This window comes from Lissotriton helveticus, chromosome 5_1 (genome assembly GCF_964261635.1).
Source record: "Lissotriton helveticus chromosome 5_1, aLisHel1.1, whole genome shotgun sequence".
In the NCBI taxonomy this organism is placed as follows: Eukaryota; Metazoa; Chordata; class Amphibia; order Caudata; family Salamandridae; genus Lissotriton; species Lissotriton helveticus.
This window is the reverse complement of record NC_136065.1, coordinates 1,045,677,690-1,045,698,345: the sequence shown is the minus strand read 5'-3', so window position 1 is coordinate 1,045,698,345 and position 20,656 is coordinate 1,045,677,690. Positions and strand designations below refer to the sequence as shown.

The window sequence follows — 20,656 nt, the reverse complement described above, 5'->3', positions numbered from 1 at the left end:
TTAATGTCACTATTAAAGTTAAGAAACTTTTCGAAAGTTGCCATTTTGTGCCCCAGCTGGTCCAGTGGCTTTGCACAGGTTCTGGCCAACAGACAGCTTTCTGCCCTACTGGGGCGGCATGTAAACAACTCCCAGGCTTAGGAACAAAGGCAGTAGCCATAGAGTGAGGTGTGACCTCCTCTGCTAGGAAGGCCACTTGTGTATTAGCCCAAAAGGCGAGCTTCACAGGGGAAGGTGTCTTTGAAGGGCCACCAGTGACAACACTTCCGAACAGGCAGCCTTTTGTTCATGTAGACAAGTTGGAGACAAGGCCAGAAAACGAAAACACGTTCTGAGACTGCTTTTCTCATGGGCGTGTAGCCCTTAGGTAGCCACATTTCTAGGTGAGCTACCAAGCTCCTTAAAGTCGAGTGCAGGTTCAGACATCTTGAGAGTGGCAAGAATATTGCACTCTAGGATTGCCAAATGCCACACATCATTGGAACTTTGTCACGAAAGAAGAGGGGAACCACTAGCCCATTCGCTAGTGACCACGTTGTCGTCTCGGGGCACTTTCCCCTGATAAAATGGGCACCCCTGGCACACTGAACCTCACTACACATTGGATCTGAAAAAAGAACTCCCCTGCTTCCTTTGAAACAACACAAAGACACGCTTCACTGTGGAAAGGACTGCACCTGCTGCACTCTGGGCTAGTGAAGTTTGGACTGTGCCTGTGGCTCCTGGCCCAGAGAAAAGTTGATCCCCAGCCCTAGATCATAGCAGTGACTCCAAGAGTCAATTGTTTGGCCCCCTGCAACAGCACCAGGGACATCAAAGCTGAGGTAGCCCAAACCAGCAAAGTAGCAGCCACTTCTGAGGAATCTCTGTTGACTGCTGCCGGGAGCAACTAGAGACAAATCCAAGATAGTCAAAAGCTGCACCCAAGTCTGCGGATCCATCACTTAAGAGGGACACTAGCCCCCACCAAGAATAGTCGCAGTGACCACTGACTTGCAAGATCAGTAACCCAGCTGTAGCTGGCCTACTATCGCAAAGAGGACATTGTGGGATCCAGAGTGCAGTGGTCAAAGTCGTCCCATCTTACCCATGGACTGAGAAATCACCTGCAGCTCACCCTCATCGACCATACAGCTCCAGAAGCATCTTTCAGCATCTCTGCTGCCTGCGTCCCCAGGATCAGGACCAATCCACTGTAGTCTATGGAGGTTGTTTCCTAAAGGCTGGAACTGGACTGCAAAAGACTCTGGTGGCCAGGTAACTTTCCAAAGTAACCCTACTGGCCACCTAGACCTCTGCCTTGTCAGATTTGGTCACTCAAGTCGGGCTGGAGTCACGTAACTGTTTCAAACGTTTCAAAAGTTTGCAAAGCTTTTGTCGACCAATGCTTGTTTGCAGTCAGAGTAAAAGTTTAATATTTTAAAACTCCATGTCTCTGAAAACATGATTTCCACTAAGTCCTTTGTTAAGTCTTGCTGCTCGAAGCCACAGTTACCCAGGGTTGCGCTTAAGGTTTTCAAGTGAGCCAGACTGGACCCAAGACAGTTTTTGGGAGTGTATTCCACAATAAGGCCCCTCAGCCACATCATATAATACACCGAAATCCTCACAGAAGCAAACATAGTGCACAGACGCAGAGAGGAAGGTACAGCACTTTGTGAGCAAAGGGCACAAGCAAGGTAGCAAGAAGCGTGCCTCAATTTGAACTACTACATGCCACCAAGCTCTCTGTACCTTGACATATCAGGGATTTAGAGGAAAATAACTCCTAACAGAATTGAAACAATAAGTTCTTCAGGAATGTGATTACGCATTACCAAGTGAGTGAAATGCATCTACATCTGGAGCGAATTTGAGAGCAAATGGGCAAAGGAAAAGAAAGACAAGTACATGCGGGTGAAGCAAATAGTAAGCCACCGCCAGGTCCCCCTAATGAAGAGGAATCTTTAACTTTCCAGATGAGAGAGATACCAGGTGAAGGGTATGTACATGTACCATCGAGTAGAGGAGATCTTGCAATATTTACTCACTATTTTCCTAAGCTGAGGGAAAATCCCATGTAATGGTACACACAGGTTGACACATTTGTGAAGACCTCGAAAGTACTGTGGACTTATTTTAATACCTTTTTTTGATACTGTGGTACCCAGTGATTTCTGGGCTAAGTGTAAAATATTGTAAGATGATTTTTGGCCTGTGCACACCTGGGTATGAATAAAGTTCAATAGTGCAATGTATGCATTTAAATGGGTGCTCCTATGGTATCGCCCTCCACCCTTGGGCGAATGGATTGAAATAAAAGTTAAGTGTTATCAGTTAGAAACTGATGACATCCCTTAGGGCACTCCAATGTTTTAGGTGAAATCCTCCTCTGTTATTCAAGAAATGATATGTCTTCAAAGAATTTATTTTCTCCTTTTGTTTAAGTATAACATATTACAATATGTTATACTCCATCAACTTTCAATCAGATTTTGAAAATGAATCGAGTAACTGCAGATGCATTTCAGATCAGTACTCGTGCAGTATTTCGATGACCTGCTTGTGGCGTCGGATACACAAGAAGCATGCAGACAGGATACAATTGCCTTACTGAACCACTTAGTTCAAAATGAACACATGGTGTATTCGAGCAAACTGCAATACTGTCAAAAAGAAGTTCAATACTTGGGATATATCATTGAGAAGGGAACAATTAAGGTGTCACAAGAAAGAGTGGATACTATCCTCAAGAGTAATCCACCAAGAACACACAGAGAAGTCATAATGTTTTTGGAAAGGGTTGACTATTGTAGACAGTAGATATCCAATGTTACCCTAGTGGCCAAGCCTTTACTGAGACTGACATACAAGGATGTGTCTGATCCGATTCCATGGGACAACAATAGCTTTAAAGCTTTCCCTTAAATTGAAAGTCTCTGTCATGCCCCAGGACCAGGAATGCCTGATTACAGTTAGATGTTCACACAGTTTTGCTGTGAGAAGGAGGGCTGTGCTCTCTCGATGTTTACTCAAATGCAGAGAGATTCACAAGAGACCTGTGCCATATTTTTCAATAACCCTTGACCCTGCAGCAGCTGGAATGCTAGCTACCTTAAAGTGGTTGCCGCAGTAGGTATGTGAAAACACAATGATGGGACATCCTTTAACTGTTATGGTCCCTCACTTGGTTGAGATACTGCCTAACAAACAAAACCCCAGTTAATTACGAACAACAGACTTACAAAATATGAGCAACAGATACTTGCAGTCGAGAATATCAGTCTCAGACGATGCCAAATTCTGAATCCATCTATATTGTTGCCTGTAAATGAAATTACTAGTGATGATGAAATTGAATATGATTGTCTAGATGTCACAGACTTATGCACCAAGCCCAGCCCCAATATAAAAGATGAACATTTGGAAGAGCCTGATTATGCAATTGTTGTGGACGGCTCATGTCTGAGAAACAAATGAACATACCCTGAGAGCACCCTGTGCTGTTTGTACAATTCAAGACATTGTGGGAACTTCATGGCTTTGAGGAGTTACCTCAACACAAGAAGCAAAATGAACTGTCTTGACAAGAGCTTGTAACCTATCAGCACAATTAAGAGTGACTAAATTTACAAATAGTCAGTATGGCTTTGGCGTGGTCAATGACTTTGGACAGTTACAGTCACAGAGAGGTTTCATGACCTCACCTGGATCACCCATACAAAATGGTGAACATGTAAAAAGGATATGTGATGCCTTACAAATGCCTATAGTGGTTGCTGAAGTCAAATGTGCTGCTCGCAGGAGTGGCAATGATTACGTTACAGTAGGAAACAGATTTTCTGATGAAGTTGCATGATATTGCACCCTGCTTGCATGTACCTTTAATGGAGCTTACACAAATCAATCTGAAGAGGACAATGCGTTTTTAATGTTGTTGTCAGTGGCTGATACTTGGGAAGAATTTGCAAGAAGAAGTTTCCGAAGCAGAACAGCAAAGTTGGATTAGAGCAGGATGTGGTAAAAATGCAGATGACACCTGGATTTCACAGGATGGAAGACCAGCGTTACCAGACAGTTTATTGTTCCCCATTACAAAATACTTCCATGGTCCTACACATCTTGGAAGAGATGCAATGGTGAGATTATTGAGGCAGAATTGGTTTAACCCTAGATTTAGGATACCTGCAGAGGAACTGTGGCATAGATGTGTGACATGTCAGCAGATGAAAATAGGAAAAAGAACACCAGTAACATTAATTCACATAAAAGGATCAGGTGGTCCCGTCAACAGAATGCAAATGGTCTTTATTGAGATGCCTGTTTGTAATGACTGAGATACGTCCTAGTTATAGTGTGTTTTTTCTCTTGATAGGTGGAAGCCTACTCAATACGGAGAAATGACAGTTTCACTGTAGCTAAATTGCTGATGTGAAGATTAATAACTAGTTTCGGATTACAGGTTTCTCTGGATTCAGATCACAGGACTTATTTCAACAGTGAGGTCCTGAGAATGATTTGTGTAGCTCTACAGATGGAACAGAGATTACACTGTAGTAATCGTATAGAAGCTTCACACAGCTCAATGGAACCATAAAGTCCCCGTTGGCAAAGGTTTGTGCCTTCACATTACTGAAATAGCCAAATGCTTTTCCTTTGGTGTAGTTGATCCTACAAAGTACTCCTTACAGGAAGATAGCGTTATAGCCACGTGAAATATTAATGTGTTGTGCAATAAGACTGCCTGCTGTACCTACGAAAGCATTCTTGAACATCACAGATGACAAGATACTCTATTACTGCAAAGAATTGGCTGATGTGGTACGTTCTGTCATATTCAGTGTTGCAGGGACATACACAAGTCACAATATGGATGTTCTCTCTTGACGAATGGGTAACTACAGAGACCATCCTCCCCTACAAAACCCTATGATGCCTTATGAGTTGATAAGGCATCCATGGCCATATCAAGCGAAAGGTCCTACTGGTATGGTCTGTATGTTGTGTACATGCATCTTAAAAAGTAATTGAATGCATTATAGTAGGTTGGAACTTCCAGCCATTCCACACACTGATTGATATAGGTCCTGAAGAAATGAAGAAAGTCGATTGACCATTGTGGGCAGATATACGGCTGAAACATGTCGAACTCCCGATGTCAAGAACCATTAAACACTTACAATATCTCACTATTTTTAATCTTGCCCTAGACCTTATTCTTTAAAACACTACGATAGGATCTAGGAGGCAATTTTAACACACTCACGTAATCCCCTGAAATCTCACCTTTTAAGAGATCCGCCTACCAACGCCCAGAGCCCACTCACTCACACTAAGTGAGTTGGGTGTGGGTACAATGATGAAACAAGCCACAGGTGGTTATTGTGGGTGAGGGTCCAAGAAATATATCCAAGAAAAGTGGCGTGGGCACTAGTTTACCTGGGTGTCACCCACTAATTCACTTGGGATATTAGAGCAGTCACACATGCAACTGCACATGAGACAGGACTTAAGAAAAATGAGGGTCTACTACAATAAAGACTTCTCACTACTTCTTAGTTCTGTTGTGCGTTCGGTCTCTCACCAGGTTGAAGCTACTACCTCAAACCCGCATCAGAGACAGTGCCACAACCCTAGTTCCGATCACTGGGTGTTGATAAAGAAGTATGTGCAAAAATCCTGCCTGGGATCAAGATGGAAGAGCCCATTCCAGGTCATTCTAATTACGAGCATCAATGTTAAATGTGCTGGAATACCGAATTGGGTGCATGCGTCACATACACAAAAGGTAAGGTGTCCCTATGAAGAAACTGTGTTCTCTGGACCAGAACAAAGGACACTTGTGACAGCACCACCGCAAACACCACCACAGCAGAGAGCACCACAGCAAGGAGCAGAGAAAGGCGAAGAAACTCATGTTATTGCATCAGTCCAAGTTCCGACATACAACACAAAGTGGAGTGGAAGCCCTGAAGAAGAAGAAATGAGTGCTCAACATAATACAGTAGTTGAGGCATCACAGGAACAAATGGATGAGCCAGGTAAAGGAACAGGTGCAGGATCAAGAAGACTCACACATGATGCTGAATGGCCACGAAACTATGCTCTGAAGAAATTGAGAACAAGTGTGCTAGTTGAGCAAATACCACTGACTATTGTTGAGGAGAGAGAGTAAAAAGATGCGACACAGAAGATCAACAAATACCAAGTGAGTAAAAAAGAGCAAGAGTGCCCGGCAGGTATTCTGCACCCGAAAGGGCCTACCTACTATACAAATCAAGTGTTGAATGCATCAGTGCAGGGTTTGATTGACCTGAGATCAGAACTGTTTGAGTCCCCACAACATCACACTAAATACACATTTTGATAAAGTTACTGAAAAAAGATTTCTGAAAAGAAACAAGAGTTTGAGAGACACTATTGAATGAGAAAGTGCAAAAGACTGAAATAGGAATTGATTTTTGAAAGAATTAAGAATATTTCCCTAGGCCCAAGGCGGCAGAAGAAGAGTATTGATAACATGCTTAAAAGAAGACTGAGTTGGGTTAGGGATTAGTATATGAAGATTATTGTAAATAAGGCTGAAAGAACAAATTGCAAAAGAAAATTCAAGAAACTGCTTTAAGAAAAAAGTGAAGGTGAACTGGTGACTCATTGCTGCTACATTTTTGTTTAACGATCGAACTACAAACAAACATGTGTTTCCTAACCAAGAATAGATACAAGATCATCTAAGGGTATTACACTGTAGTATAAAAAAAACACACAGTGTCCACCCGGTTTCTAGATCTCGGTTTTATTATGGCAAAGCGATTGATTACCCGTAAGTGGAAAGCGTAGGAGCCTCCGCCTGTGAGAGCATGCCTCTTTTCTATGCTGAATTGGGCTAAGGCTTAAACGGTCTCCCTGACACGGGAAATCGTGTTAGGTTTGCGCAAATTTCTTATCTCCGCTGCATGGAATACTAGGCTATGTGCGTTACAAGGGTTGATGATGACGGATGACTTATTGGATGTGCCTTCTCCGAACAACTAGAGTATTGCACTGGAACAGACCCATAGCCCGAGTATTTGTATAGATGAGTATAGAGTCCCCTATACCTCATATTAATCGGCTACATCTCCAAGTCGTCAGGATGTGCACATATTTGATAGTCGCCTTTCTTGCCTCCATGCGGCTCTTTGTCCTCCTCACACCCCCCTTCCCGACATTTTTCTTTCCCTTGTTAGATGTTGCTTAATTTTAAAAAACGGTTTGATTCCATAAATAAATTGCTTTGATATGGCGGAGTGATGCCATAAGAAACATACCTATGTACTTCATGATTATTGTATAGTTGGTACCATAATGCACCATAACGTGACTAAACTGCATCAATGATGGAGGCAGGAGGATATATGATTGACGTGATATGCCACTTTGAATATTATTACTCAAATTACAGCATGATTCTCCCAAAACGTCCCTAACAGAAGAGCATGTACCTTCATCCACAAGCAAAAGAAATTGTCACAGCTTGGCACTATTTCAGACCACCCATGCCTCTAGACACTGTTAGGGCATACAAAATCAATTTAACCTGTTTAATGAGACCTTTAGAGAAAACATTTTTCAGGGCACACATTGTACATAGTAAAGACAAAGGGGAAGCCATTTTGAAAACGCTGGAAGATAGAAGAGGAGTACAGGAAGAAAATGATCTATCCAAATCTAAAATCATACAGGGGACAAACGAGAAAGAAGCCAAATTAGGAAAAGACCAGTATGGATTAGTAGTTGTGAACACACATTTGAAATTATGGGAGGTTCATGGCAGATTTTCCAAGAAGAAACAGTCATTCTAGGGGACTATTTTGATTGTGGGCATTTGCTTGCTTTCAATTACCAGCTGATGGGGGGGCTGCTACTTAGATTTGCTGTGTCCTGAGATATCATGTAAATAGTATAGATGTTTTGACAATGACATAATCGCATAGACATAAACGTAGTATAAGTGAGGGAACTCAATTAGCTGGAGATATTTTTGGAGCAATCAATCATCCCACCAATGGGATTTGGGAGAAAATCAGAACAATTTCACCAGTAGTGAACAAATTTTCAACCAGTACTTCTAGAGCTTGCCTAGCTATTAATATAGAATCAGTGGCTGTTAGATTAATGGTTTTACAAAATCACTTAGCATTCGACATTTTGCTTGCAAAAAAAGGCAGATTCTGCAATATGCTGAAAGCTCAGCATTGCTGTTCATACATTCCTGATGAGAATAAGAACATTCTAAAATTCACAAAGAACATTTCTGACTTAAAACATGAATTAGAATCATTAGAAAGACCTAGTGTTTTAGAAAAATGTGTCAAATGAGTTTGTTATTGCAACTGGTTTGCTACAACTGGAGGAGGGTATTTAGGGCTAGATTTGTGCCAGTAGTAATAGTAGGGTTTTACTTATTGACCTTGTTAGGCCTGGCATCTTTTGGTGTGTTTCCCCTGTCTTTTTGCTTTCTTACCTCTTGTTTTTGATGGTATGCTGGACTTCGGTTTGCCAGTTTCTGGTCTCTGTGCACTTTACCACTGCTGATCAGGGCTAAAGAGGAAGTGCTACCTCTATAAACTGTGTTACTTATTGGTGCATCCATGATTAGTATATTTTGATTAACTAGTTAGTCCTTAGTAATGTGCACAGGTGATTTCAGCAAGAAAAAGAAACCAATATGGTAATTCATTAACCATTTTGTACATTCATTATAAGGTTGCTACCAGCGGGAACACTGTTTGTACTCTTGGGGACATTTTTATTTAAATTGACGACTATTCCCTAGGAGTAGATTTAAATCTGTTGAATATGTCCCACTGGTTGAAAAATGCTGATGCGTTTCGAACCCCAATACCACTCTTGGGGTTCTCTTCAGGGCCGTGACTGGGTACAATCTGCTAATTGAGATCTGCAGGGTGGATGCATATATTTTTGCCTTGTGTAATCATGGCTTAAAGTTGCCTCCGTTTTATCGATGATTCGAAACCCAATTGGATGTGGGTACTCTTGTTGAAAAGGTTCGGGCTTGTATTGTTGTTATGTCCTCTTGTATTTTAGTTCCGTTATGTTTTTTCCAATATTGTATCTCCGGCGTTCCTCATGTAAATCCTCAATTCAACTTGTAGCAACTTTATAATGAATGTACAAAATGGTTAATAAATTACCATATTGGTTGCTTTTTCCTTTTTGAAATCATGACTGGTCATTCATGTTATATGTAAAATGTTTTTTGTTAATTTGTTCCTCACAATATGAGTTGACTGTATGTCTAATTGTGGGAATTATTGTTTCCCTTGTTCTGACCACAGAAATAAATGTTTCTTTATGAAATAATGAAAAAATTAGTAAATAAATACTACAGACAAACTAAATTGGTTCATGGTCTGCTGTTTGAGTAATAGACAGTGCTTAATGTGATGACTAGATATTTTGTTGTTCTAAACATTTATAGGCTCTATCTAGTTGTCGTTTGTAGGGCTAACCCATTCAGATAGAAAATTTTAGAAAGTGGGCATTTTCTTGCTTAACCATTCAGTGCCTGCCTGTGGAATTCACTTCTGTATAGCAAGCAGCTGGGGCCTCCTGCATGCACTCTAGACCATCAGACAAAGGGGGCTTAGGTGTGCCTTGCATATCCTCATGACTCATCACCAGGCTGATGGGTTTTCCTGAGCTAAGAGTAGTGGGAGGAGTTGCCACCGACACATGAATAGGGCTGAATCTGTCCCGCACAAAGAAGTCTACACCTCCTGGAGAGTGTCTGGGACAGAGCAGGAAAGAACTGGATCTTGTGAGCAAGAAGTAATGTCTTTGATGTATGCCTCTTTAAAGGGCCAGCATTAGGGCCCTGACCCCAGACCTTGAGAACTCTTTTGAACTAAGGAACCTGCCAAGAAGAAGAGCTGGAGCAGCAGTCAGGAGGAACTACCACTTTGCTGTGTGCTCTGCTGTGTTGACCTGTAGAAGCTGCTTCTGTCTTGGGCAGTGTAATGACTGGACTGAACTTTCTGCACATTATTGCCGGAGTTTTTCCAAGTAGTTGAAGTAGAGCTTGCCTCCTGCTGGAAGCCTCAGGAACATCAAAGACTTCAGGTTCATCTGTCAAAAGCACTGGGAACTGCTTGTTTTGTGCCGCAACAGAAGAAAACTTAGAATGCTGCCGCCAATGTCACCGCCGCCTGCTCCGTGACCTGAAGGCCCCACCGGAGCATTGCCCCGTTTCACAATGCCACCCTAGTCTCACTAACACCGTCATTGTGCTGCAGCTTGCACAGTGACCTGTGGGCATCACACCTTGCATCGCTTCACACTGCTGACCAGGTATCACTGATGATCCTGCAACGTCATCACCGATGTCGCTGCCTGCACCACGACCGGTGGACACCGCTTGTGGAGAACACGAAGCATCGCCCCATTTCAAATCTCAGCCCTGGTCCACCGACGTCAGCGCCATTGACTCCAGTCTCGTCAACCGCAGCCACTGTTTATACCGCGACCCGTGGGCATCGTATGAAGCATCACCCTGTTACGCATCGCAACCTTCGGTCTTCCGACTACAGCATTTCGGCAACGACGGAGCTGCATGCACTGTGACCTGTGGACACCGCACGTCGCATCGCCCTGCTTCACACCACAGCCCTGGTCTCACAGGTGACGCATGCAGCATGCAGTGGGCCCTGCACATCGCATCGTCACGCTACACATCATAGCCCCGTTGCCAGCACTGATGACTTCAACCTCAGGGACTTTTGATCCTCAACGACTGTGACTTCAAGGACCAGACGATTGATGCACTGGACCTCCAGAGCAGACACCAGCAACGCCGCCTCATCTGAGCTCATCGCAAGGTCCCTGATGCCCCACATTTCCGAAGATACTGTTTGCGAGTCTTCCCACACCGTAGCTGGACTGCAACCTCGCAGTCAGCCTTAACTGTTGGATTTATTGTTCACGACACTGCAATAGCCCAGGATGTAGCTATCGACTTTGTGAGACTGTATTTCAAGCTGATTATTGCAACATGTGTATCTTAATTTATGTATGTTTGAGTTTTATCCTTTTGATCTGGTTTTATCCAGATAAATATTGGCTATTTTTCTAAAACTGGTGTGGTGTTAGTTTGTAGTGTTTTCACTGTGTGTTATGTGAAAAAGCTTTACACATTGCTTCTGAGATAAGCCTGACTCCTCATGCCAAGCTACCAAGGGGGTGAGCAGGGGTCATTTCAGGTGTGTAACTCCTTATATTGACTAGAAGGAAGGGTCCCTACTTGGGCAGGGTACAAACCTGCCAACAAGAGACCGCCATTTCTAACAAACCTTATTTGCTTTTTATAAAGATTGCAAATATTATTTTAATAAGAGAAATGACGGACAAAGAAGCAAACAGTTTCTAAAAGAATTAGAAGACACTAAGAATAAAGATACTGAAAAAATCTGGAATTTGTGAAGAAAATGTGATGGTTTTATAACCATCAGAGGGGGATTTGAAGACGTGTTTTTAAAATACTGAGAAATCATGTTAAATAATGTGCAAAGCTAATGAGACTTAAAACACAAATGTAATGTAAAATTGTACTAGGCTATCATACTTAAAAGTGCTAAGCCTAATACTCTGAGACATCGCCATATTAAGTTTAAAAGAGATAAGAAATCGTAAATTCAGCATTTAAACATGATCTTGACTTTTTAAACAGACTTGCTTTTTTGCAATGAATCGTTGATGCCCAAAAATGTTTTCTTTTTACTTATATATATATGTTTCAACTTGCAAAAAGACCATTGTTAGATAATGAATATATGTGTTATTTAGGTTAGAAATTAAGTTTCACATGTGGAAATTTAGTCTTGAATGGGAGTATAAACCATGAACATTTTGACAAAATAGTTACACGATAAGACATACTTGCAGGCTTAGAAGTTGGTGGCTGAAGAATGATATGTTCCTGTGAGACGCTCTGCTTTGACTGATTATTTATTTATTGAACTGACTTTTAATGCTGAAGCTTTATCATTTGTCTCGATATCAGACCTTTTAGGGGTCTCTGAGACTGACACCTTTTCTTTCTCATTCTTAGAGTAGGGATTTCTTTCCTTTATGGAAGACACTTAATGGATTTTATTGACTACTTCTTGATTAATTTACTTCAAATGAGATTCTAATGTTTGACATTGATGAACTTAACTTGTGACATTAATAAAGTTAACTTACTAGAAATGTTGAATATTAAAACCCTTTAACTCATAACAAACGTTCTTTATTGCCCGATATAGAGATTGAGATAAGTGAATGTGATGTACAGTTCCTGATCTTCTCTAAAACAATGGCAAAGATCCATCAACCTGAACAGAACAATAAGACAGTGGGGATTCGTCGATGATAGAAAACCAAAAATCTGTTTTAAACCATCCCTGCTGTAGCAGTGTCATGGGACCTGATACAAACTAGGAAAATGACACCCCTCCTACCCAGTCCCTGGTTTGGTGCTACAAAACAACTATAATTAGGATGCAGTTGATCCCTGGGCCTAGAGCCATTGCTCCTGCTGCCCTATTGATATCTACGCCCCTGGACAAAGTCCATCCCAAAAAGACAAAGGATCCATCAAAAGCTGCAATGGACATTTATTACCGAATGTGTAACATCCTCGCCAGTTTCAAAGATCCCAAGCTTGCAGAGCTCAAATTAATATGTAACAAACATAATGAATAAACTATTTAAAAAAAAAATATATATATATATATATATATATATATATATATATATATCAATCCAAAACTGCAACGCTCACTAAAATCAACTAATAAACCAGGGAACCCATCATGCTTTGTGGTGTACAAATGTCAAACAACAATAATACCAAACACAAGGAGATGATGGACAGAGCGCTGAAACTTATTATAAACAGATCTGGGTGAATCCATCATCGTTATTTAGCTCACTTCGCCACCCCAGTTTAGACCCAGCTATATGTAAATCAGTCTGCCCTGTACCTCATGGGAACAGTTCATCCTGAACTGCCAAGCGAGGTCTTTCCTGGACCAGAAACAAGCATCCTGGGACCGGTTTCGGGGTAACACCCCTCATCAGCCAGGCTAGCTTGAATCCAGGGGCAAAGTGAACAAGGGACCCAGTCTGGGCATACCAAGCCAACACAGGGCGAACAAAGAAAACACAAGGAGATGATGGAAGGAGCACTGAAACTTTCAGACACTCACCCCCAGTCACAGATCTGGGTGAATAACTCATTGTTCTTTAGCTCACTACACCACCCCAGTTCAGACCCAGCTATATGCAAATCAGTCTTTACCCTGTGCCTCAAGGTAAAAGCCAGCCTGATATGCCAAGTCAGGTCTTCCCTGGACCGGAAACAAGCATCCTGGCTGATGAGGGGTGAAACTCCGAAACCTGTCCTAGGATGCTTGTTTCCAGTCCAGGGAGGACCTAGCCTGGAAGTTTGGGCTGCACTGTTCTCATTCGGTGCAGAGTAAAGACTGAATTGCATATGGCTGGGTTCAAACTGGAATGGCGTGGGGAGCACAAAAACGATGGATTTAGGCCCAGATCTCTGTACTGGGGTGAATGTATGACATTGTTCTGCATTCTGTCCGTCAATTGTTATTTTTGTATATGTCACCCGCGTGGGACGGGTATGCCCAGATGTGGGTCCTGTGCTCTCCATGCCAATGGAGTCAAGCTATCCTGGCTGATAAGGGGTGAAACCCCAAAACCGGTCCTAGGATGCTTGTTTCCAATCCAGGGAGGATCTGCCCTGGCAGTTCGGGCTGGACTATTCCCATTGGGCGAAGGGTCAAGCCTGATTTGCATGTGTCTGGGTTCAAACTGGAACGGCATGACAAGCAAAAATAAAAGATGGATTTAGATCCAGATCTCTGTACTGGGGTGAATGTATGACATTGTTCAGCATTCTGGCCATCAATTGTTCTTTTTGCAAACAACAATAATGGGGCAACACCCATTCTAGGGGCCACCAAAGTTGCCTCGTGAAAAGAAAACTCAACATTCATCCCAATCTAACGTAGGCATGGAGAATACAGCATGCAGAATCCACAGTTATTTGGCATGGCACAATACACTTTAAAGTCAATGTTTACACTTAAAGCTTCCATAGACATACACCAACCAAAGTTCAGCCACAACATGTAGTAGCGGTCTAGCGTTCCGCTTGCGGAACAGGAAGGGGAGTGACAGGAAACGGAAGGCGACCATATTGTTGTCATTGGCGCCGACCGTCCCTAGTAGTTAGAAGCTCCCGGCGCTCCGGGAATAAAGTACATTTTCCTGAGGTCAGACGTTGTCAGTGTGTTTACTTTGAATTCCACAATGGCGACGAGTGATGGGATATAACCCCAAGAGCACACAACAACGACGAAATCTCACGCATTGGGCGGAATTAACGCCGAGACACCGGAGCGCGGCAGAGGAGCCGATTACAAGCGGGAAAAAGAGCGCGAAACACAGGTTAGCTCTCTAAAAGAGAAACAGAGATCCTGAACCTATAAATAAGCGGGGGAATGGCAGCAGAACCATTACTGGCACAACCATAACCGGGGAAGCACCTCGCACCAAGCTGGCAACGCATAAAACGCGCAGAGCACACGGGAAGCACAGCAAGGAACAAACCATATCTACCAAAGTGCCTAGTGCCCGGCATTCTGGCGGAACAGAGGAAATCAGCAGAAGCAACAGGCTCGGCGAGCCAACTTACAGGGGATAGCCTCCGGGTGCAGACCAGTCACACAGAGACAGGGAAAGACGAAGAGAGCGACGGGGAGAGCAGTACAGGGGACACTGACAGGCAGCACACGCCGGGGAGTCCACCAAGTGAGGCGAGCCGAACAGTGCAGAATAGGAGAAACACATCCAAAATGGCGTCCCAGTCAACATCCCTCACTCACCTAGTCCCATTCCTGACAAAGGGGGGTGAACCAGAGAGGAAATGGGAAGACTGGAAGAGATACTTCCTAAATTATCTGGAGGCGCTGGAAGAAGAAGGCGACACCCCATTCTCGAGCAAGAGGAAAAAGAAAATTCTGTTGCATAACTTGGGTCCAGAAGGGATCAGAGTATACGACACCATAGTGAAAGCTGAGAGGGACACAAATGATGTAGACGTGTTTAGTCACGCAATCTCTGATCTTGATGCACATTACAGGCCGGTTGTGTGCGTCGCTATCGACAGATACAATTTCTTTCAGAGGAAGCAAAAGAGTGGTGAGACAGTGGACGAGTATGTCGTAGCTCTAAGGAAATTGGCCCACACGTGCAAATTTGGCACGCTACACGACGAGTTCATTAGGGACCAAATAATAATGCACACAGCTAGCTCACACATACAGGAGAAGTTGTGGGTTAATGGCGATGCTCCACTCAAAGAGATTTGGGCGATGGTCAAGAAAGCGGAATTGTCTCGACGTTGCGCACAAGCGGCGAAAAAGGAAGCCGGAGAGACGCAAACAGTCTGCAGGATAATGACGCCAGCGAGAAACGAACGACCAAGACAGAAGGACATGCGAAGAAATCAGGAGGGAGGAAGGTCCAGCAGTAACTACAAGTACCAAAAAGATGACAAGGCCAACAAAGGAGGTCGACCCAGTTGCTACAGGTGTGGTAGCACGGCACATCTAGGAAATGACAAGGCGTGCCCCGCATTCAGGGCGAAGTGCACATACTGCAACATTTTTGGGCACTACGAGAAGGTATGTCGCCGGAAACCCAAGAACGCAATGGTACGATACATGGACCAAGAACGAGAAGAGGACGTAAGCGACCAGGAAAGCAATCAGGAAGAGGAGGAGTTCCTGTACATAGATGTTCAGGTATTGGAAATGGATGGGTCGGACACGGATAAACCCAGACTGAACATGCACATCGGGGGAATACAAATGGAGATGATTGCAGATAGTGGTGCACCCATATCCATCATACAAAGACAAGTATGGGAGGACAAGTTCGCACCAAAGATCAAACAGACATTACTACCGATGGATTTGAGACCAGTCACATATACGGGTCAAAAGATCCCCATGTTGGGGTACTGTCCTCTCCTGTTCGAGTTCAGAGGCCGTCACGCCAGTTGTAAGCTGTACGTAGCGGAGAAAGGTCCCTCTGTTTTGAGCTGGAAGGACCAAGGTGCGTTGGGAATCCAACTCAACCCAGGAGGCATTGAGAAAATCCTGCTGATGGACATGGATAAAGAGGAAGATACGAGATCGTGGCAGAAGGCATACCCCAAGGTGTTCAATGGCAAGATTGGAGAACTAGGAAAATATAATCATCTCATTAAACTTAAAGAAGATGCAAAGCCGGTGGTACACAAAGTGAGGAACATTCCTTTCCGCAGTAGGGACGCCGTGCAGACAGAACTGGAAAGGTTGGAAAAAGAAGGAGTGATCAGAGCGATTGAGAGCGCAGAATGGCTTTCACCTTTGGTGGTAGCCCAAAAACCAAATGGCAAGGTACGACTCTGTGTTGATCTCAGGGAGTTGAATAAAAACATCGTCATAGACAAAATTTCCATTCCCACGCATCAATGAGATGATGGCAAGGACAAAAGATGTCAAATGGTTCTCCACGGTGGATTTGTCATCGGCATACCATCAAGTAAGATTGCATCCGTCGTGCAGCCATCTCACATCCTTTATTACACCCTTCGGATGCTACGAATTTGTGAGGATGCCGTTTGGCCTAGCATCTGCAGCAGCGGTCTTCCAGAAACTCATGCACAGATTGCTAAAGGACATAAAAGACGTGCTGTTCTTTCAAGACGACATCCTGGTAATGGGCAGATCGAAACAAGACCACAACGAGAAACTCCACAAAGTGTTGCGCACGTTACAAGACAATGGCCTGACAGCTGAATGGTCCAAGTGCAAGCTGGGAGTGCAATCTGCCATGAAATAAGCGAACAAGGGATAACACCAAAGAGGACAAACATGAATGCCATCGTGAAGACTCCCACACCAGGCAAGAAAGAAGATGTTCGGTCGTTTCTCGGAATGGCCGAGTATTACAGTAAATTTATTCCCCATTTTGCCACGAAGACGCATTTCATTCGCCAAGTGCTCAGGGAAAAGAACGCATTCGAGTGGGGACAAAATGAGCATGAAGAATTCGATGCCCTCAAACAAGAGATGAGTATTGCCATTCCTCTCAAAGGATTCGACCCCAGTGCAGAGTCCGTCCTCACTACAGACGCCAGTGACCGCGGCCTGGGCGCAGTCCTAACGCAGAGATCGGTGACGGGGGAAACGTCGACAGTCAGTTTCGCTTCGAGGTCCCTGGCCCCCAATGAGGAGAAGTTCAGCGTTGTCGAGAAAGAAATGCTGGCAGTGGTCTGGGCTATGGAGAAATTCAGGCAGTACTTGTGGGGAGCCAAATTCCTGGTGAGAACGGACCACAAACCCTTGGTCCGAGTACTGACCTCCAGCGGACATGACCACGCTACTCCCAGAATCGCCAAGATGACGTTCAGACTGCTGGATTTCGTTTACGAAGTGGAACACATTCCGGGTCCGCAAAACAAAGTAGCGGATTTCCTAAGCAGAGCGGCGGCCATGGAGGGAGCAGATAGTGGAGAAAAACAGGACTGGGACGGATATGTGGTTGCCACGGTTCAAGACATGGAGGAAGTAATAAGTGCCAAAGAATGGGAAGAAGCATACAGAGATGACGCCGGTTTAGAAGCAGTGAAAGGATACGTAGTCCATGGGTGGCCGGAAAAAAGACACCTTAAGGAGGAACTGAGGAGGTACTGGGAAGTACGTGATGAACTATCGTTAGCAGACAACCCGTTGTTCTTACTCAGAGGAGATAAAGTGATCCCTCCACAAAGCATCCTGGAACACCTAATGTCTTTACTCCATGAGGGACACCAAGGCATCACAAAAACGAAGGCACTTGCCAGACAGGCGTACTGGTGGCCCGCCATTGACATGCAGGTAGAACGTCATGTGCGAAAGTGTGAGTAATGCGCAAAGTCGGACAAATCACAGAGCATGCTGAGGCCACCTTTGGGGAAATTCCCAGTACCTGATGGGCCATGGGAAATGATATCAGTGGACATTATGGGCCCGGTACTCGACAAAGAAGGAACCCAGAAGTATGCAGTTGTCCTCATCGACAAGTATTCGAAGTGGCCGGAGATGGAAATTATGGAGCACGTGGACACGGAAGCGGTGGTGCGTTTCTTACGAACCACGTTTGTTAGAGAGGGGATTACAAAGATAATCACATGCGACAATGGGCCCCAATTCACTTCTGCGAAATGGACCGCCTTCACGGACAGAAACGGCATTGAGGTGAAACATACGCCCATTTATCACCCTGCGGGAAACGGTCAGGTGGAGCGTTTCAATCGAGTGATTATGGGCACCATCCAAGCGGCCATAGACGATGGTTTAGACTGGGAGAAGGAGTTGGAGAAAATGATATGGGTGTATCGCATCACCCCAGGAAGCACAGGATACAGCCCTTTTAAAGTGCTGAGAGGTAGAGAGGCCTTCACGAAGGACAACGTGGCGTGGAGGAAATTGGTGGTGCAGAGTAGGTGGTCTCCAGCGGTGGTCAGAAGAAACCTAGAGAAAGCACAAGAGGTGTACACGGCCCACTACAATAAGAGAAGGAATACCCACGAAGCAGGACTGGAAAAGGGTGAGTGGGTTCGTGTCAAACTGGCCATTCGGAAGAGAAAGGGTGAAAGCAAATTTTCACCACCTTTGAAAGTAGTCGAGCCCTATGCCAGATCGGCACTGCTAAGTGACGGTAAAGTGTGGTCCATGGACAGGATGGCTAAATGCAGCAAGATTTTGAATTGGGAAGAAGAAACCAAGGAAGGAGCAGAGCAAGTAGAAGAAGAAGAGGAAAGAGAGTGTAGTGGAAGGTATGGAGAGAATGTGGTAGAAGGAACACAGCAAGTATCAGAGGAAGAAGGAGTTGAGAGCACTACAGAAAGAGAAAGGAGCGGATGCAAGACAGAAGGCGAAGGAGAAGTTATAGACAATGATAAAGGGAACTCAGAGGAAAGGTTGGTTGGGAATGAGCTGGAAGCAGACAGAAGCAGAGAGAGTGTGAAGACCCGAGTGGGAAGGAGAGTAAAGGTACCAGAGAAGTTCAAGGACTATGATATGAACTGGAAGTAAGAACTTTAAATCTAAGTTTGATATGCATAAAGGGGGGAGATATGTAGTAGCGGTCTAGCGTTCCGCTTGCGGAACAGGAAGGGGAGTGACAAGAAACGGAAGGCGACCATATTGTTGTCATTGGCGCCGACCGTCCCTAGTAGTTAGAAGCTCCCGGCGCTCCGGGAATAAAGTACATTTTCCTGAGGTCAGACGTTGTCAGTGTGTTTACTTTGAATTCCACACAACAATCTGCCATTGAGACAGACTGCCGTGAAGACTATCAGACATCATATCATGTACCCTTCGTGGGATCATCGTCAAGCATCAAATAAGCCAAAACACTCTTAGGGCCTAAATAAGGTCTCCCTGCTAACAAACTGCCACCAAAAACATTATTCATATGAATTAGAATTGAAATGGATCGTCCAGGCTTCATGAGAACGCTCCTTGGACACTTAAGAGGGCGAATGGTATGTAGGGACCCTATTCACAAGCACTGAACAAGCAATCCGCTAAAAACATAGTTTACTCAGCTCGCAATCGTTATAGAGATTATGAACAGGTTGTACTCAACATGCAACTTAACTGCAACCGCTGTAGAGCATACCTTATCTAAAATGATAATTTGTGTCAATAAGTTAAGGGGAAATAGCAGTTGACGTGCATCGGTCGTGAAACAAAGCATATACTTGTATGCCCATACATGAAATGCACTCCTGAGAAATTAATCAACACACTGTGGTTGAGAAACGTGCAGTCTGCTCCTGCATGCAAGTAAGGCATGCGTTAATCAACGGAATGCCATTTCATCGGCCCGATTCCCCTGTGCCTCTCGTACCTGCTGCCACCTCTGCAGCTTTGCTGTCCTGTTGCCCAACCACAAACTCCTCCACCAGGCTGCAAACCCAGCTCTCCATCCCTGCCATGTTGCTGGATGGACAGGAAGCAACATGCGGCGCAGGCGCAGCTGCACGTGCATCAGACGGCTCGCAGAAGCTGCTCGTCATAGTCACGTGACAGGAAAGCATCTATTATGGTTTTCTTTTGCATCCATGGGACATAAGGGTACATTTTCAAGTGCTCCGTTAGAGAATACTTCCTGAAAAATGCAACGTCACATCTCTATGTATAACGGTGCTCTTGTAAACGCGAAGGCTAAATCGAAATGAAACGCTCGTTTTATCAGACCTATGAAGGCTTAGACTAAATACCGGTGCATCGTTATTCCCCCCCCCCCCCCGAATATTATACAAAGTTATAGATAACGTATTTATTAATGTTTTATAATCTCGCATGAAAAGCAAGAATGAGACATATTTTCAATACCATTGGACTGTTTCTTTGTTCGATTTTAGTCCAAAGTCTTTTTTTCCAATTGTGACATGTTTGAAGAAAGTCCTTTGCAAGATGGCTGCTTTATTCTTATGTAGTCTGAGGCAGAAGTCCACTTTCTGTCTCTATTCCGGCTCAAACAGATCATCTTGAAACATGTTTTACGTTAT

General features: G+C 44.1%; 1 protein-coding gene across 1 annotated transcript in view; it reads right to left on the bottom strand.

Moving 5' to 3' along the window:
• MMS19 (MMS19 cytosolic iron-sulfur assembly component) overlaps positions 1 to 20,166 on the bottom strand; it is a 466,622-nt gene extending 446,456 nt beyond the window's left edge. Inside the window, exon 1 of the mRNA XM_078643578.1 lies at positions 19,993 to 20,166. Within this exon, the coding sequence (XP_078499704.1) occupies positions 19,993 to 20,161 (169 nt within the window). The 5' untranslated portion in view covers positions 20,162 to 20,166. The remainder of the gene's footprint in view (positions 1 to 19,992) is intronic.
• Between the last annotated feature and the right edge of the window lie 490 nt (positions 20,167 to 20,656).